Raw genomic sequence first — 20987 nt, forward strand, 5'->3', positions numbered from 1 at the left:
ACTTAGAGAGCACAATAGAAACCTGTCCAAACCAGAGGTGTAAAGTATTTGAGTAAATGTAATTAATTACTGTACTTGAGTATCTTTTTGGATTCTCTGTAGCTTTACAGAGTATCAAAGATATTAGCTATTTTTCCTCTGTAGTTCACAACATTTTTGAATAAGCATCAGTACTCTTTGCTCCACTACATTTGTAATGAGTGTTGCAGTGACACATAACACTTTGCATGGCACCTAGCTTTTTCTGCAGCAGTTTATTTCTGCCACAAAATAAGTGAGATCACCAACTACAGGACACTGAAAGTACAATATCTTGTGCGTTTTGCCCTTATACTCACCCAAACCTGTCATCAAGGCTACTTTACGTGAATTTGAGTTCCTTATCAACGGCTACGAGGCTGAAACCAGCTCAACCAGTGCAAGAAGGCTTTGACTTTTTAATTGTTTTGGCAAAACAACTGCAATTAGCAGTGACCAGCTCCTTTATTCTATGTTTAAAATCATTTAAAATAAAAAAAATAAATTAAACTGTAGCGACTTACAGTGCATTCAGGCAAACAATTTTTACCTATCATGTGTTCCCGGGGAATCCAACCCCCAACCTTGCGCTTGCTTACTTGCTAACGCAATGCTCTACCACTTGAGCTACAGAAACACTAAAGAGATTATTTAAAGATTATTTTAACTATTTAAAGAGATGAGGGATTGTAGTTTGAATTTGGTCTGCACATCATTCCAAGACCAAGGGCCATAATAGAACAAGCTTAGCTTTCCAGCCTCTGATCTAATAGCTGGCACTTTGAACTGTAGCCAATTATGTGACCTGAGATTATGACAGCTTTGAAATGATAAAAATTTCCTATTTAAATAATTTGGAAGTTTTCCTAAAATAACTTTGTAAATTAAAATGTCCAAGCCTGCACAAATGAATGGAGGACCATCCTACCATACTGTACAATATACAATGATGTGTCCTAAAACTAGAGTTAGTGACATACTGTATCTGAGAGCAGAGTGATAAAGGGGGTCAAGTTTGGACAAGGTGGACAGAGAGGCAGATCTGTAGATGGTATCCCTGTAATCAATCTGTGATGGAAAAAGACTAGCAACTAAGCGTTTTCGTGAAGCCAAGGTAAAACAGGACTTTAGTCTATACAAAAAACTCAATGTGAATTTTAATTTCTTTGCAAGATAATCAACATGGTATTTAAAGTTTAGGTTTTTATCCATCCAAAATCCCAGATATTTGTAATTATCTACAGACTGGATACAAACTCCAGTGACATGATTGAGATGGATGGAAGCTTTGCTCGCCCAGTAGTAAAAGCCATAACTTTAGTTTTATGAGGGTTTAACAATAGCACACATTTTGAACTTATGTAATTTACACTATTTGTAGCTTGTAATGGAGAAATTTTCACTGTAATGTACATGTACTTTTCATCAAGTATGGTTTTCAGGTACTCTTTACACCTCTGGTCCAATATTATTATGAGTATTATTTGTCCAATCAGTTTTTGTGAAAGTGACACTTCTGCTGAACTGAAATACATTCCAAATGCATTCAAAGTAAAAATAATATTCTGAATCTGATAAATAATTCCCAAGATAACGCACAATGACTGTGCAAACATAAGGCATAAGAAATGGGTTTACCTGACAATGAGATGCAATCAGATTAATATTTGGCTAGCATTTCCTGAAATTCAATTAGGCTCACAGGGATTAACAGAAATGTTGTTACATTTCAAGTTGAGTAATGATGAGTACTCAGTAAAGTAGTTTAATGCATTAAATTGTTTCCTGTGCTGTCTCTGATACTTGACAAAAATGAAACTTTGTACACCTTGTGTTAAATTTTCATTTAATCATTTAGCAGGCTTGTAGCAATATGGTCTATGAACTGGCTTAACTGATCGCCGATTACAACTCCAAGGTTCTTGGCTGTCCTGGAAGGAGTTATGGTTGACGAACCCAGCTGTATAGAGAAGCTGTGATGAAGTGCTGGGCTGGCTGAGAACACAAGCAGTTAGTCAGGTTGAGTTAAAGGTGATAGTCCTTCATCCAGGTAGAATTGTCTCTCAGACAGGCTGCAATGCGACCAGCTGCCATTGGATCATCTGGTTGGAATGAGAAGTAGAGTTGTGTGTCATCAGCATAGCAGTGACAAGAAAATCCATGCCTTTGAATGACAGAACGACATGTAGATGGAGAAGAGTAGAAATCCAAGCACTGAGCCTTGAGGAACCCCAGTAGCAAGAAGTTGTGACTTAGAAACCTTACCCCTCCCAAGACAACCTGAAAGTCCTACCTGAGAGGTAAGACTTGAACCACTAGAGTGCGGTTCCTAAAATGCCTTTAAAAATCTTTATGAGGGTGGACCAGAGGATCTGGTGGTTACTTGTGTCAAAAGCAGCAGACATATCCAGCAAGGTGAGTACTGAGGACTTGGAAGCTGCTCTTTCCAGCCTCAGGTCTTCAGTAACCAAGAGCAGGGCAATCTCAGTTGATTGGCCACTTTTAAAGCCAGATTGCTTATTGTCCAGGAGGTTGTTTTGTACAAGGAACAGAGAGAGTTGGTTGAACACAACTCACTCAAGTGTCTTTGCAATGAGCGGAAGAAGGGATGTAGTTTTCTAAATGTGCTTGATTTAGAGAGGGTTTCTTAGTGGGTTTATCTGAGCCTGCTTAAATGCTGTGGGAAATGCACCAGTGTGAGGAGAGGTGTTGATAATGTGAGTAAGCGCAGGTATGACTGAAGTAGAAATGGCCTGAAGTATGTGAGTGGGGATAGGATCAAGTGTACAGGTAAACAGGATCAAAATTGTTATTTGCGGTCTAACATTTAAAACTCAGGGCTTCTCAAAGGCTGTTCGCTAGTTTATTTAACATAGCAACTGCTGGATTGAAGGGCTACACCTCATTTTCACAGAGCTTTTTACAACACAAAACTCTAAACATGTGAGTAGAATCCTTTCTTATAAAAAAATGCAGCAAAAAGTCAGCAAGTGGAATACAACATGATTCCTGACACTGAATGTAAATAATCATAGTAGCTACTTGTTCCATGCTTAAAGGATACTGTATAAATTATGTTTTTCACAATGCTTGGTTGGAACAACACAGTGTAATTGAGAAGTACAAGACTGCGACCGAATGACACAGTGCCTTCCACAAACCCACGAAGGAAAACACAACCAGTGGATAAGGTAACAAAAAAAAAAAAAAAAAAAAAAACTCTGCTTTAAGTGCAATAATCACACCCATCACCATAAATCCACAGAGTGTTGCCCAAACTAAAAAGCATATCAGAACTGAATTCCTACACGAATGATGAAGACGGTACCAAACAGGGTATTTTATCATTATGTATCTTTCCATTGAGATACAGATCATGAAGCCAATGTTAACTACTATGCTCAGGATATAAATATGAAATAGCCTACAAAAAATAAATAATACATTCTTTTTTTTATATTGACACAAATCTGCATGATATCAGAAACAAATAGATTTTTGATGAATAAATGGACAACATGGTTAGACCTAAGCAGAAAACACAGTCCACAGAGTGCCAGAAATTAAATGACAACAAACTCAATGGGAAAAATAATCCAGATAACCACCATTTCAGATGAAGATGCACACACAGCTTTCTTCACAGATGTCCAATTTAATTTCTCAAGGTAACCAAGCTAAATAGTTTACTTCCAACTGGTATGTCATGTTGCTTGAGGTTTCAGGGCAGACCATGTTCTGTGAACTGGGCTTAGAATGTTCAAACTCATGTAACTGGCTTTATTCATTTAAGTTTTATGATGTATTGTAAGCTCAAGTTTCGCTATTAGCAGACATGTTGCTGTCGCACAGACTTGGGTAATTCACATGCACCTAATCTCTCCCTGTATCATAAGTGCATTACTCTTATCAACAGATCAAGCCTCCATTACTAGGTCTGAAATGTCGTTTTGGAATGAGCAACTGAAGCATAGGATGAGATGTGCAAGAAATTAATCCTACACACAAGAGCATTTTATAGACAAAAACCTGACAAATGTCTTGAAATACAACATCTGAACAATGTCTTGAGTTGTGGTAACTGGAATAATTGAGTCCACGTCTTGGCCGCGCCACTTTAGATGGGATTATATTATAATAATTTAACAGTCCCTGTCATTTAATCCTTACTTATTTTTGGGCATCAATCTAAGGTATATGACACTGCAGAATGCCCTGGACCAAGTGTACAAGTACAGGGAGTGTTTTCGGTTTAAAGTTATTTTACATATTTATTTTTATTTATTGAATAACGATTACACTCGGTTGTCAAAGAAAATAAATAAATAATGATGAATGAACAGCGAATAACTTGGCAATTAAATATCTAAATTGTATTATCCTATGCATATGAAAACACATATACCTTAATTGTTTGTTGTGATTTAGCTTAGATTTCGGTCCATCCAGTGATACTCCTCGACCTGAAACACAGGAGAACTTGCTTTATTTCCATTAGAAAATAATCCACTAAGCATACTTGAAAAGTAACAAGAAGGTGAATTTGTATGGCTCTCTTCAATAACCAATTTAATAATTAATACTGCTTTAAAAATCAAACTCAATGCTGATTGTAAACTGCAACATATACTTGCCAAAATCTGCAATAGAAAAGTATACAGGTTATATATTTTATGCATTTATTTATCTAAAAAAAATATTTATGTAAAATATAAAAAAATATTTTGTATTAAAAAATCTGGTAATTATAAAACCTGCTTTATTATTTGTATACTATAATATAATAAAGGTTGAATAATTTTCCTTGTAGGTAAGAAAGATCAAAGGAAAGGTTTTTACCTGACACAGAGGCTGTTGGCTGATATGGTTGGCAGTAACTGATGAAGAAACAACATTGCAGAGAAAGGGAGGAGTTCTTAATGCTTAATTGCCTCCTTCCTCCATGAGTACTAAGAGTAATGGTCGGCTAAAATGTCCTGAAATGAAATCATTATAACTCTGGATTACAAAAATGAATAATGATGAGTGGCTGGTAAAATGGTTAACTTTAACGGAGTATGGAATTAGTATTTCAGTACATTTACATTTAGTCATTCAGCAGACGCTTTTATCCAAAGCGACTTACAAATGAGGACAATGGAGACATTCAAAATCAACAAAAGAGCAGTGATTTACAGTGCATAAATGACTTATGACTTAAAAGTTTAAGATAAAGAAAGACAAGAGATTTGAGTACATTCTGAGTGAAAGGATCATTATTGCATGCAATTTTATATTTAAAAACATGTTTTATAGAAAAAAAAAAAAACCCTGCAAAATATTTTACCACAAATATTTCAGAACACACATGTCATTTATCAATTAAAACTCATGCAAAAGGTTCATGGTGACATGCTCCAAGGCCAATCTGAACAGTGAAAGAACTGTCAAACTGGTTCTCCCAACACAACATGTTTATCACTCTCCTCTTTTATAAAGAGCACTGAAAAGAACGTTTAGTAAAACAACTATTCAGAATTTCTTCAAATCATGACTTCATGCTTTCTTCTTTTAGGATCTTTATTACGTGAGTCCTCATGGTATAAACATGTCTGTCAACTTATAATTTTATCAACTTAACTTATCACATATCAGCATTAACTTTCATAGTAGTGCTGCTGTCTTGTAAAGAGATGAAAAACATCTGATAATCAAACAGATTGTTCTGTTAAGCACAATGTCAATAAGCATTACTTTCAGATCCAGAATATCTCCAGGGACCTGCTGGCTGTTTATGTACAAAACATATAACTCACTTCAGGGTGATTACATGAATGTTGAATTACTATAGTTCTTAGATTTCCTGCAAAAGCGGTGAAGGGGGATTATAAGGAATGATGTACTTTTGGTGAATACATTACTGGTGTGTGGTATTATTAGATATCTACCAAGCAACAGCCTGTAAAAATCCTGTAATTTCTATACATTTTTAATGGATAGCACTGTAAAGCAATTGATAAAAACAAATGTGCAAACTGCAAAATGGACATACAGGGAAATCTTAAGTTTGGGGTCGGTAAGATTTTTTTAGAAATATGTCTATTATCCTCAACAAATATGCATTTATTTGATCAAAAGTACAGTAAAAAAAAAAAAAAAAGTTATATTGTGAACTAGAACTTTCTATTTTAACATATTTAACGAATTTATTCATGTGATGGCAAATCTGAATTATATAAAAAATTATAAAAAAAAAATTATACATCCCGGTTGAAAGTATTAAAGTATTTCTTTAAAAAAAAAAAAAAAAAAAAAAAAAAACCTTCTAACCCCATACATTTGGTAGTGTACATTCATTTATGTGGGCATATTTTGGGTACATTACAGCGAGTAACTGAAAATTAGACATGGCAAAAAAGAAGAAAAACTGAATGCTCACCTTTGAAGAGCTGTTAAAATATGAACTGCTAAAAAAGTCTGCAGGGAAACCTGAAAAAACTCTTTTTCCTCAAAGTGTACAATCATGACAATCAGATCAGCTCAATCCCTTTTAATGATACGACATGAGTTAATAAATCCCAGCACTGAACGACTATGTATAAATGAATAAAGCTACAAGTATTCACACCCTCAAGACTGCCAGACATAAAAGAGCTTGTTTTATTTTAATTTTTGGCCTGTATGTAACTGATTTATATGGATAGTACAGGGAGTACAGAGAGTGAAGGATAAACCAATAGGACCAACTGTAAACGGTTAACCAGCAAGACTTTCATGGTCAACCAGCTTCACCAAGCTAGTCACAGTCAGATCGATCAAACTCCAGTTGCCTGCATGAGCAACCAAGCTCATTATACAATGTGCACTAACCGCTCCAACACACAGGGTTATAAATTGAGTTTCAGCATGAGAAAAACACAACAAGTGTAGCTGACTGAAAACATTGTACGGCCACATAATATAAATGTCTGCTGAGATATGAAAGCAATAAAGATACCCTTAATTTCATGGAAGTAACTGGAAATAGCTGACAATCATGGAAATCCAGAAACAGGTCTCGTGTGAGGCATACCACCTTATTTAAGATGTTTTTCTCCTCTTTTACAGAGCTAGTATAAAGCCTTTTACATACAGAATTGCTGAACCACTAAAGAAAACCTACTACCATACACTGCAATTTGTCTTGTGCTTTGTTGGTAAACTTCAATAAATAAATAAATAATTCATTTAAACCACATCCGCTGGGTATAATCATAATCTTTGATTCCATCTATACGTGGATCTCTGACCCACTTGACACCTTGCAGATAAAACGGTGGATCAGTCTCTCTGAAAAGATCAACCACAGCTCGAGGCACATGAGCGAGACTAACCCTCACTTCTGTCCAAAAGGCTTTCTTCATCACATCACAGACATTGGACAGACGGTTTTGTTTGTCAGAACTGTCCATTTTAAAGAAAGGAAAAAGGAGAAATAAAATGCAAAAAAATGCCACTTTTAGAAAGTGCTCCCAGTTCTCTGGGCTTGGGAAGTCTTACAGACATGCTAATCAAATCATGATTAAAGCATCTGATCAAAACACGCTTTGGATTACTCAAACTGAAGAGCAGAAGTGTTTACGGCCTTTCCTCCGGGCCGCTGTGGTTTGCTGGACACCCTCTCGAGTTGGGACTTCTACAGGAGTCTAAGGAACCCCTCCGTTGCTCTTCCGTAATTGCTTACCTTGGGGGACATGCATAGGGTTGAAGAGCATGCATGAGATTAGAGTTAGAATAAGAGATATTATTGAGAAGAACCTACAGTACAGTCTACATTCGCAGAAACCCAGCAAGAGTGACCATATTGCACCGTGAAGGCGAATGAGCCAGTTCCAACACTTCGTCGCATCTCTTGTGTCTGTTTTGAGGGTATGTGAGCGCTTCTAGCTTCACAGTGCATTCCCTCATTCCACAGTAAGTGCCTTCAGCGCCGCCGGCAGGCTCAGGGGGGGACTGAGGCAGCACGGCAGCATGGATCTTCCCTTGCCGAAGAAGATGGAAAAACTTAGGGCAGAGTGCAGTGTGGAGGGAGGTCAAGAGGTGAAAAACTGGAAGGTTTCAATGCTCACTCGCTGGGGTACGTGGGGTAATGTGTCGGGGGTTGAGGGCAGCCGTGGCCCACAGGAAAGGTTGACTGTCTTTCTGGAGGAAGGCGTTTAGAGAAGAGGTCAGTGTCCACTCCTGGTTGAGGATCACCGTAGATGTCACCTGAAAGAGGATGACAGGAGTTAATGGGACAGCTAAATAGCACAGTCTGCTTAATTTTGCATGCACAAGCAGTAACAGGTTGTTTGTGTTACTTTAAAGCAGAAAATAAAGTGGTTTCTGGGTTACTATACAGATTTTTATTTTATTTTGATAACACCAAAAATTATAAAATGGTCATCAGAGGTTTTCTATTTCAGTATGTATTTTAAAATATCCTTTTTTTTTCTGTGATGGCAAAGCTGTATTGTACTCGGCAGTCATTACTCTAATCTTCAGTGTCACATGATCCTTCAGAAATCATTCTAATATGCTGACTTGGTGTAAATATTGAAATAATGTTGAAAACAGTTGTCCTGGCTCAATATTTTGAGGAAACTGTAATGCATGTTTTTCAGGACTACTTGAATTAAAAAAAATAAATAAAAAAATTCATTTGAAATAATAATCTTTTAAAAACATTATAAATATCGTTACTACTGTCTTTACATCAGTTTAATGCATCCTTGCTAAATAATAGTAACTTTTTTTCCAAAATAATTCCAACTGACCCCAAAGCTAGGACACATAAGTATCTCAATACTTAGGTCACTTTTTCAAAACTCTTCACAAAGTGAACAAATCATCAGTCTATGTGGGCTAAACTGTGTATCATTTATCATTGCTTCATCACAAAATGCATTAACTGATGACATCTGTCAAATTACATGAATCTTTTTATCACTTTGAAACTTTATGTAATATACAAGCCAATTACAACGTTTACATAAAGTTTTCAAAACTGTTAAACTGAAGTTCAAAACATAGTACAGTACAAAAATAAATAAGACCGAAATTTGCAAAATTTCTAGAGTCATCTCATATAGAAAAAAAATATCTAATACTATCAAAGCAGTTGCATGTAACTGGAAATCCTCACAAGTCATTACCAAATGTAAAAAATAAGAAAATCGTTTTTAAAAAGTGACTTTAGTATTGAGAAATGTGTCCTAGCGATTGTAAAAAAAAAAACTGTAAATATAAATTTGTTCAACTGGAAACCAAGTGTAACTATGTAAAAGTTTGAATAATCAGGACTGAGTCAGCGTTGAAGGATAGGCATTGTTTGTATGTTTGTCACTTTGTGTGAAACTTGCTTCAAGACTTTTTCTCCAAATCATTTACTCAGTTATTTTATGTTGCTTCATAGAAGACTACATGTCACAAGGATGTTGATAAATAGTTTAATATTGTGCTTTCTGGGATTGCTACTTGCAACAACATTAGTTTTCGCAGCTGTGTTTTTGCCATGCGGCCCCAGGCTCCTAAAATGTGATTATTGTACTGACACACACTTATCGACACTGTTCAAACACACCGTTGGCAGTGTCCACCCCAGCCTGCGATCCGGTGATGTGGTGCCAGAAAGCACTTCGTGGTAAGATTGCTGTCGGGGTGCAGGGGTAGGAAGTCCCCTCTAAACCCTTAGATAAAAGCTGAGGAGAGATAGAAGAAGAGAGATGGAGAAGAATTTCAATTAGTTTGCTAATAACACAATTATGCCTTTGGTTCTGTAGTTTTGAGAAGTTGTAAGACAGGAAGAAAATCAGCAGTCTGCCATCTCTCCAGCTTTGTTTTAATACACACTATGTGTGTCTACTGCTTCAAAATATTGGGTTAGTAGGACTTTTTTTTTTGAGAGAGAGAGAAATTAATTAGTTTATTCAGCAAGGATGCATTCAATTGTAAAAAAATATATATACTGTTATGGGAGTTTTATATAATAACAAGTAATTTCTATTTCAAATAAATGCTGTTCATTTTAACTTTTGATTCACCAAAGAATCTTAAAAAATTTATCACTGTTTCCACAAAAATATTCAACAGCACAACTGGTTTTAGCTGTGATAATATGAAATTATACTTTCTGTTAAATATTACTTAAAAGATCACGTAACACTGAAGACTGAAGTAACGGCTGCTAAAAATTCAGCTTTGCCTCTTCAGGAATAAAATACATTGTAATAATACTTAACAATATTACTGTTTTACTGTATTTTTGATCAAATAAATTAAAGCTATAAATAAATAGTATATTGAAGGGTATATTATCAAAGTAAAAATTTGCATTAAAAAAGTTTAACTGATTTGAGACCGTTCCAAAGAAGGTCTTTTGCACAAAGGAATTCACAAGGCCAGTCTGGCAAAATTGCTTATTATAGTGACCTAGAAATAGAGTAGACTATTTTTGTTGAAATGTCTTAGTTTTAAATGTGTCAAAACTTTGTCTATTTTCTGATTCAAATTAGATTTTCAAAGTGGCCTCAGGCGTTTGAACCCACTGCACGCTTTGGTTACCTTGCTGTTTTTTTCCATTTCCATAAGGACTCTCTTATGCTGCTCAGCTATAGCCAGAGTGGAAGAATGAACCCTTTGGTAGATCTGCTCTCCTTCCCGTGTCTGGAAAGTGTACAGGCCCTCACCACTGTCACACATCCTAAAAAAAATAACAAACAAGATAGCAATACACAATCTAGCAAAGCAAACAAGAACGAAACCATTAGCTAGACTTGATTTGTGTGTTGCATAACAATAGCCACTAGGGGGCAGTGTTACACCAGACTCGAACTTCTCTTTAAAACTCTCTTCTTCTCTTTCAAAGGGCATCCAGCTGGCGATGTGACTCTTCTTTTATTATTTGATCAAAGCAGTGAGGGAGATAAGAACACCTAATCTGCCACAAAACTCCTTGTAATCCACTCAATAAATCCTTTTAGGAAGTCCACAGGTCAATGGCTCTCTCATCTGCTTCCATGTTTCTCCTACATATAAATGACCACACTGAACTAAAAATAATACACTTCTCAAGACCTTGTTCAATGTCATATGGGCTTTAGATGAATGTTATCTTAAACATATTTGACCTGCCAGCCTCAAAGGTGAAGCGCGTAGCATCCCGTCCGTAGCGCCTCAGCGAGCAAAGCGGCCAGGTGACTAGCTTGGTGCGAGGGTTGTGAATATCCCACAGGTAGATGTTTTCATGCGTTATCTGCATCATACACTCTCCGTAGATGTCAAGATTGGGGCAGGGCAACAGGAACACGTTGAAGCGCTCTGTAAGAAAAAATAACAGAGATTGATTCTAGGTATTTGGTTAACTGTATTTGCTTAACTGGTAATTTTTACAGAAACAAAGCTTAACCTTAACATATATGGACGAAAATGTCGGTAGCACTTTATTTTACAGTCATGTTCCTCATGTACATACTATGTACTTATTATAGTAATTACAATAACTATGTAATAACTAGGTACTAGGTACCCTGAACCTACCCCTAAACCTAACCCTACCCCATGTGGTTACCTTGTATTACCAGAACTTTCTTGGATAAATTCACTGCAAGTACACTATAAGTACATGTAAGTACATGTACTGTAAAATAACGTGCAACCAATATGTCAATGGTTTAGCATCATATTATATGTAAATGTTCCTGTAAAATACGGTCTAATTTATTGTTGGTGAAAACTATTAAGTACTACATAATAAATTATGAAAAACTATCAAATACTCTCTGTGACACATCACATATATGATTATATTCTATATTAATTATTTATTTTAATCTTATTTCTATTATATACATAAGGGTGGTTACTATTACATTTTCTGTGATAAATGTTTATTGCATTATTTTAGTGTCATGTTCTTGATAGGCCAAGCAGATTTTAGACGTTCAAGTAGATCAGTTACATCATATCACGTGATGAAATATACAGTTGTAATTTGTAAAATTCAATCAATTTCTCATCCAGTAATAGCCAAAACATTGTCATCGTATTATTTTACAGTGAAATTCTGGCAACCACAGTTGCTGTATATTTAATGAAAATTTAACAGTATATTTTTGACAGTGTGTATTAAACTAAGGGCTACCGAGTTGACACTGAAGTATACAACAGATTTAAACCAGTACTCTTTATATTAAACAAGCTACAGGAATCCAGCTCGTAGGTAAGCAATAGTACAAACGGCTTTAGTCTCTTACCTGTGTGTTCACACTGAACTCCAGCGGCCAGGAGGTCCGGTTCTCCAAGACTGATGTCATTAACACGTGTCCCCAAGCACTCGATAGACAAGGTCTTAAACCACTCTTCAGCCTCCAGCTCTGTGACAACAGGAAGATTCAATGATGTCAAGAAATGAACAGGATCTTTCAATGAAGATGTTCTATGAATAAAACATACACTAGGAGACACGGTCTGTTATTGTGCCTGAGAGCAGCACGTCATCAGACCGTTTAGATGCTAATTCTAATATCAAGAATGAAAGCTTCTTTAAGTGAAGCATCCTCATCATCAGCTGCTGCAGCAAAACAAGCCTCATGAACAGATACTGTACCTGATTCACAGGTGAAGGTTCGAGAGGTGTCATCTGTAAAGACGATGGCCACGGCTTGCCGCTTCGTGTCACGAGGCAATCTCGTGATGTTCTTCACATTACTAATCTCTGTCACCTGTGTGCAAAAGGAAACCAATGCAAACTCAGAAGTAGTGACAGAGCCAAGTTGTTCAGACAGACTTCATTTGCATCATCTGGAAAGGCGCTTGTGCTCTCTTAATCATCTAATGTATCTTTCACAGTGCAGTAAAGAAAGGCGAATGAGACGATAAACACAAAGAAACCGCAGGCTTGTGCGTCAGCAAAGTTAGAGAAAATCGTGTGTGGATACTTTTATTCAAGAAATTATCTGTTTACCCACTGCCAGTCTTGTAATCTCGCCCGCCAGCTCTTGGGGTATGAATGTGCTTTATGTGGCTGTTAGTAAAATTGGAGTACTGAAGTGACACTTGAATGTTTTCCTTGAATATCTAATTTCTCCTGTGACATTTTCAGGCCTCAAGTGAACTGTTGCAGTGAGAAGTGTACCTTAGGGCAGGCTCTGATGTAGGCTGACTTCTCATCTGGGTATTTTTCCAGTCTGCGAGGTCCTTTACTGGACGACTTCTTAAACACCAGCCAGCAGCGCCGATAGATCTGAAACACACATGCGTATTATCACAAAGGGTCCAAAAATAACACTCACCATGTGCAAAAGTGAGTTGTGAAATATCACAATTTAAAATGAAATAAAATGTCATATATTCTTGTGATGCAAAGCTGATTTTTCAGCAGCCATTACTCCAGTCTTCAGTGTCACATGATCCTTCAGAAATCATTCTAATATACTGATTTGGTGTTAAAGAAACATTTCTTATTATTATCAATGTCGATAATAATTCTGCTAAAAAACATTTTTTCAGGATTCTTCGATGCATAGAAAGTTCGAAAGAGCAGCAAAGAAATATTTTGGAACATTATAAACACCTTTACTGTCATTTTCAAACAATTCAATGCCAAAATAATAACAATAACTATAACTATATATTTAAAAAAAGAAAAACCCAACCCTAAACTTCTGAATGGTAGTATAAATAAACAGCACTGAGAGACTGGGTAATATAGAACATGATTCCGTATGTGGCTCAGTGACCTACACTTTATTGCAAATATACAAGGGAAAAATGAAAAACACTTGCTTAGAATAATTTTTTCCAAAGATAGAACAAGTCATTCTGCTGGATAAATGTGTTGTTTGTGCAATATGAAAGCTTGCAATTAAACCTCCAGCAGTTGTGATCTGTCTTTATCTTTTGTAAACACTCTCTCTCCCTCAATCGACCCTGCTGCCATAAAAGCCATTTTCTGTTTACACCACTGACGTCCTTCAACGACAGATCCTACAGTTGCCACGGTAACCCCCGTCCAGCCAGCCCAAGGCCAGTCCCATCACTCGAAATTGTTCCTGAGCAACATTATTTCTATATCATCTATTCAACAACCATTATGACCCTTTATCAGAGCAGCCTGATGGATTGGTTTGATGAGGAACAGCCTTCCTTTGTGTTGGAAGATAACAGGAATGGCAATCGAGAAACAAAACATTTGAACTGTATTGGGTCAACAAGGAAAAAGAGTATTCTTTAAGAAAAAAATTTGGGGGACAAAAAGGGAGAACTATGTTGTTTTTGTTGTTGTTTTTTTTTTTGTCTAAATAACCCTTTTGAGTGAATTAAAGTCACTGTGTTTAGACTGATCAAATTCCCTGGTGTTTAGACAACGTTTTAAAATAAAGTTACATTCTGACTCACACGGTCATAAACAGTGCATTAGTCATCAGGCTCGTATTATGACAGGCCTGCACTGCACCTCAAATATAAACAAGCCAATCCACATGCTTTTAACTATATTATCCATGAATGAACATATCAATAGGTGATTTGGACTAAAAGGAGACCAAAAGAGCCAAAACAAAAGGTCCAAAAGGGTCCCAAAGAAAAATCTTACAGCGTGTCCAGTTTCCTGCCAAGATGACTGATAAAAAGCTGAACTGAGCTGATGAGCTTTTGTTTTTATCATCTAAGCTGACCTTAATGTCATTGCCACTTGAATGCTTGGACCCATCTTAGGGAGCAAGTTAGCTGCATGGTTTTCTATTCACAGCAGGTAGAAGATTGATCCCTTGTTTGCATCATATTGTCCCCTGAGGTTACACTAATCCTCTGTAAACAGACTGTGCAACAGCATCAGCAGAGAGTGACTGAGTGTGTGTGTGTGTGTGTGTGTGTGTGTGAGACGTCCCTTCTCTCACTGCCGCTTTACTGTTTATATATCAGTCTGAGCAACATCAATACACACACAGAGATGCATACACACACAAAAACCACTCTATCCTGTTGTCACTCCCTTTCTAAAGAAGTACCATGGTAGCCTGTATTTCCATTAAAATACTGTTTCTACAGTTTAAATTATAGCATTTAACTTGCTGTTAGGCACCACTGTCATTAAAAAGAAATTAAAATGAAAGAAAGAAAGTGGACAGAAGCTTCTTTTACTGTTGGAAGGAGATCCTGCACTATTGTTCAGAAGTTGGGCAGTAAGAATATTTTTATTCAGCAAGGATGCCTTAAAATTATGAATAGGAAGCTCATAGGAAGAACAGCCTTTTTTTTGCAATAGAAATAATTTACCATTATAAATCCTGAGAAAAAAAGAAGATATCAGTTTCCATAAATAAATAAAAAACTGGTTTCAACATTATCGTGTTTTTTTTTTTTTTATGTGCACCAAATCAGCATATAATAATTTTTTTCCTGAACGTGTCAGGGTTACTGAGGGAGAGGACCCAGATGCAGAAAGAACAAGGAACGTTTATTGACAGATAAGACAAGGCACGGTAGGAGGGAGTAGCTTGAAAAGTCCAGACAGTAGGATAGGGCATACAACAGTGGAGCAGGCAGATGGGGGGGGGGGGGGGGGCTCTGGGTGGCAACCAAGTGCAGGACTGAAGAGGAGGCTGTGCAAGGGACCAGACCACAGCACCAGGAATCAAGGGCACTTGACTAAGGAGGCAAAGCACACACGTCAGACCTCCAGGCGGGGAGAAGGCAGCAGGCAAGACAGGAACAGACAGAACTCACAAAACACTAGACAAGACTTAAGACAACATGAGAACAACAACAACAACAATAATAATAATAATAATACAAGGGCAAAAATCAGACCGGGGAGCTATGACCTAGAAACAAGATAACTAGGGAAATAACCAAAGCAAACTAACCAAAGTAAACTAAAAAGGTAAAGCAACAAGTACAAAATAAAGTTCTAGAAATAACTGGAAAGACTAACCAAGAAAATAACGCAAAGGGGAAAATAGATACTTTAAAGGACAAGTCAAAGTGAGATTCAAACAAAAATAAACACTTAAACTAGACTATAATAAACAGTGACGAGATAAACTTAAGCTAACAAATACCAGACTTTAACTGACAAGGGAAAAAACTCTATTAGTTTAGAACAGCTAGCACGCTATGCAGACACTAACTCACACACAAAACGAACCGGCAACCACATGAGGGAATAGATCACAATAAATAGGAAGGAAAGCACACAGCGACATGAGGGACAGGTTACAACACTCTGACTAATGAGGACTAAACAAGGGGGTGTGACCAGGGAAAACAAGGAGGTGGGATAAGAGGAGCACGTGGCAGACACAAGAGACACAACCCTGTGCTCAGGCACAAAATAAACAAAGACACATTGAACAAAGACAGTACAAACAAGTCTGTCAGGGCAGGATCCTGACAGTACCCCCCCTCTAAAGGACGCCTCCAGGCGTCCACCTTGGGTGGAGGAGTGAAAGGGGGCACGGGCATGGTAGGGAGCCAAGACGGTACTGACTTAGGGGGGGGTGGGATGAAAACTTTGGAAATCCAGGCCTATCAGGGAAGACAGGGGGTGGGCTGGGAGGGGTGGAAAATGTTCCAGGGGAATGGATAGTGAAAGGCCAGGGTGCTGCCGGCTTGGGGAAACCCTGTCTATCCCACTTTGCAAAGGTGGGGGCATGGCTGGTGGCACCTCTCCCTACAGGAACACCTCTCACAGGCAAGGGTTGCCAACTGGACTGGGTATTCAGGGTGGATTTCCGGGTATTCTTGGTTGGCAAGACATGACTAGCAAGGGATTCTGGAATGGCCTCAAAGAGATTAGGGTTCTCTGGACCGGGCTCCAAAGTCGACTGTGGAAGGTTTGTGGGGACTGTCGAAATGCCCTCCTGGGCCACAGGAAGAGACTCAGAAGCTGATAAACTGCCCCCTGGGGCGGCAGGAATGGGCTCAGAGACTGACCTTTAGCTGCCCTCCGGGGCTACTGGAACTGACTCGGGAGTGGGTTCTTGACCGCCCTCAGGGGCTGCGGAGCTGCCCTCTGGGGCTACTGGAACTGACTCGGGAGTGGGTTCTTGACCGCCCTCAGGGGCTGCGGAGCTGCCCTCCGGGGCTACTGGAACTGACTCGGGAGTGGGTTCTTGACCGCCCTCAGGGGCTGCGGAGCTGCCCTCCGGGGCTACTGGAACTGACTCGGGAGTGGGTTCTTGACCGCCCTCAGGGGCTGTTGAATTGCCCGCTGGGGCCACCAAGATTGGAGTCCTCTGTGGGCTAGACACAGGGGCTGGAGCCGACACTGAAGTGAGCTCTGGAGCTGGCTGCTCACCACTAGACTCCATGGTCATGACTGAAGCAGCAGACCACTTGAGATCACCCAGGGAAACTGCAGGAGGGATCTCCAGACTAAGGTCTCTAGCTCTCCTGGCCCGGGCCCTCCTACCCCTTCGTCTCCCAGGCCTGTAAGCATTCACATCACCTACATCTTGACTTACATGAACTGACATTGACACAGAATTTTCAGGACTGGACTTGACTGGCTTTGAATGGACTAAAACAGGCTTGACTGGCACAGGAACAGGGGCTAACAGGGGAACCTCCCTCACAGCTTCCTTGAGCTTGACTGCTTCAGAGCACTTGGTTGACTCAGACGTGACTGTGAGGGATTCAGCCGATTCGGAGGCTGGAACCAGCACAGCACAGAGGCCTCCATAATATGCGGAATAACATGGAATCACAGGAATATTTACATTTTAAAATATATAAAAATGGAAAACAATTACTTAAAGTTCTAATATTTCACAATAATAGTTTTTACTGTATTTTTGATCAAACAAATGCAGCCATAGTTTAAAAATGTATGACTGTATTGTTGCAATTCCAATGCTGTTTTGGCTTCTTTTGTTTCTCTTGTTTTATTGTCATTTTGTTACTAATAACATGGCCTTGCTAATTGACATTAGCTGAAAGCAAAAACTCACTCTAAATCAAAACATTAACCAAGGTATTTTTTTTTTTTTTTTGCAGAAACCATAGTAACCATGGAAATTTTATTTCAGGGTCAAAGTCCTCACACATTATTGGTAAGCTGTATAAAAATGGGCAGTTATCCGCATATAGTCTTGTTTGTTAGCGTGACTCTCAAACTGCTCCATGGGGAATAAATCATCATGGCAGTCAAAGCCAATGTGATACAAACATGGGGGAATAATGCATGGAGGACTACACGACACTTATCTCAAGAGCTTATTGCAAGGCAATATAAGAGAAATGGAAGGAGCAAGAGATCAAAGTAAACAATAACAGCTTATGAAGGCAAAGGGAAAATTCAGAGTTTAAACTGAGAAAAAAAGAGGAAATACAATAAGATGCAGAATGTGCCAACATTTCATAGGATAATAAGCCTATAATGAGTCTGTTTGCCCTGGAATGAATCCCTTTCTGCATTTTTGTCAGCTGTTCATCTCTCATCTGCTCTTCCTCTGAGATCTGACAGAACTCAGCTTGGCATCCTAGGATGGTCAAAGGAATAATGCGACCACTGTAACAACAGTTGCTAGGCTAAAAGCTAAAATTAAATCACTTCCTCTCAGGCAAGACTAAATTTAAAATGGCAGCTTACTGACTGTGACCACTGAAACCTGTTGGGGATTTTCTGAAACTATTCTAAAATGCAGGTCCTGTCTCTTTGTGTCAGAGAACTACTGCATCACTGTAGCTTCAGATCTTTGCTTTGACCCTCAGAGATGCATGGCAAAAATAGTATTGCAGTGCATGTCCAGTTGATTTTTGGCCTTTATTGTCTGCATCGACCAACACCCTTCCATCATCTAATGTCTGGGGTTGTTTCATAATTGTGTTGTCTGGTATTGAGCCACTTACGACTGCACATGCACTCAAAAGGGCTGGCAGTGGCTGAGGAGCAATCAGGGTAATTCCAGCATGGCAGTGAGGCCGGCGGGACAGGGCTGCCGGAACCTGAGCTGAATGCTAAACAGCGCTCTGATTAGTCTGATTGAGCCTCTTGGTCCCTAAGTGGACCGCATAGACACAGACAGTGAGAAAGGGAGGGAGCGATAGAGAGGCATACAGTCTGGCTAATTAGCATCCCGAGAGGTGCACAGGAAGCTTGGCGAGGGAGGTGAAGAAGTGATCGTAAAGAGGAAGGGAGGGGGAAGGGACATAGAGACAGAGGTCCAGAACATTTTGACAAAGGGCTGACGAGACTCGCCTAGCTGCTTCATGGCAACACGTACAAACACAGAGAAAGCAGGTGGCACCACAGCTTACAATTAACCACAATTTCTTGCTATTAAATTCTATCCGACAACCTGATAATTACATTTACATTCATGCATTTGACAGCTTTAATCCAAAGCGCCCTGCATTGTATTAAATATACAATATATACATTTTATAAATTGGGAATCGATCCCATGACCTTAACCTTGTTAGCACTACATTCTACTGGTCGAGCAGCAGGACTGTCTACATAACATGATAACTAATTTTATGCTATGGTCACTAATAAAAATAACTAAATACAAAAAGCAAAAATGTGCTGCAATTTATAATTGCTTCTATTTTAATACATATTAAGATGTAACAATTCTAGTAATGGCAAAGCTGAATTTTCAGCAGCCATTACTCCAGGCTTCAGTGTTACTTGATCCTTCAGAAACAATTCTTATATGCTGATTTGGGGCTCAAGAAACACTTCTTATTATTAGCAGTGTTGAAAACAGTTGAGCTGCTTAATATTTTTGTGGAAAGTATGCAAAGCTATAAATATACATGACTTTCATTTTCACAGTCCGCCGATAGTGTTCCATTAACTTTAATATCATCTAACAGAATTTCATTTTTTGTGTGTGTGAGCTATCCCTTTAAAATACACGGATGTGAGTGCACTTGCATACATTTTATAATGCATGTGTGTACAGAATCCAGAAGCATCAGTTAGTTAGCCTCAGGTCTGACAGAAAGCCTCAACCAAAGTCAAATATGACTGAGATCTCATTGACCAAACCCTTTCTTTAACAAACACAGCAACAACTTGGTCAAAGTCTTGCAAAATATTTACCATCCACAGTCAATTCAACTCTCAGATGGACAATACAATAAAATGCTGTAACATGGGAGCTTTTAGCAAATGCAAATGGATGTTAGAACACAATATTTCCTCCAATCTGTGGCGGCTAGTTCCTCTACAGTCAAAGAAAGAGAGAGAGAGGGGGATAGGGCTTTGCCATGGCTCAGACACAAATGAAAATGCCGCCACACACACTCACTCTGCTGCCAAATCAGAGCAGAGGCGGCAGCATGGATGTAAATAGTATTAGTTGTGCGTAAGCAGGGATTTACGATATTGTGCTTGCATTACGTGCACTAGCATAATATTAAATAGACAAAGAAAATTGGCTTACAATTAGGGAAGCCATATGTTAAACATTGACAGAGGAACGGTACTCATTTTGAGTTTGCACAGCACAGGAAAGCAAAATCAAGAGACAAAGACAAGCACACATAGAGTACAGACACAAGATGTGTCTGCGTAGAAGGAACAAGAGAGATATATGAGAGAATGATGGGAGAGGAGGAATAAAGGGTTAAAAAAAGTGCCAAATGGAGAAAATATAAACTCCTCTTAGATTATTTAGCACTGCGTTCCCCAGGGGGACCATGTGTCACAACCCCGCTGCGGCCACAGTAACCACAATCCTGCTGACTACATAATTCAGCCATAGACCAGTGCATGAGCTCCAGAGGCACTCAGAAAGTCACTAGACACAGTAATGCTGGAACTTCTTAGACATTTTAAAGCATCAATGCTGCCAGCTGATCCAAATTGATTTCAGCAGTGAAAACTTTCAAAGCATATGCTTGTAATCCTAAAAGCATATACAGAGCCGAAAAATGCATAAGTGACTGTAATGCAAATAAAGCAAAGACAAACATTATATATAGTATAATGACAAAAATAAAATAATGAGATTTTTTTT

General features: G+C 38.4%; 1 protein-coding gene across 3 annotated transcripts in view; it reads right to left on the minus strand.

Moving 5' to 3' along the window:
• Positions 1-5559: 5559 nt before the first annotated feature.
• Positions 5560-20987, minus strand: part of LOC128017020 (docking protein 4-like) — a 39889-nt gene continuing 24461 nt past the window's right edge. Inside the window, exons 3-10 of one of the 3 annotated variants that reach the window (XM_052602068.1) lie at positions 13151-13258; positions 12623-12737; positions 12270-12389; positions 11145-11334; positions 10579-10717; positions 8106-8244; positions 7799-8018; positions 5560-7720 (exon numbers count right to left, since the gene is read on the minus strand). In XM_052602068.1, the coding sequence (XP_052458028.1) occupies positions 7807-8018; positions 8106-8244; positions 10579-10717; positions 11145-11334; positions 12270-12389; positions 12623-12737; positions 13151-13258 (1023 nt within the window). In that variant the 3' untranslated portion in view covers positions 5560-7720; positions 7799-7806. Of the gene's footprint in view, positions 8019-8105; positions 8245-9598; positions 9717-10578; positions 10718-11144; positions 11335-12269; positions 12390-12622; positions 12738-13150; positions 13259-20987 lie in introns of all 3 variants that reach the window. The other 2 variants (XM_052602069.1, XM_052602067.1) reach the window with 2 other exon arrangements.

This window comes from Carassius gibelio, chromosome A7 (assembly GCF_023724105.1).
Source record: "Carassius gibelio isolate Cgi1373 ecotype wild population from Czech Republic chromosome A7, carGib1.2-hapl.c, whole genome shotgun sequence".
NCBI classification, from domain to species: Eukaryota; Metazoa; Chordata; class Actinopteri; order Cypriniformes; family Cyprinidae; genus Carassius; species Carassius gibelio.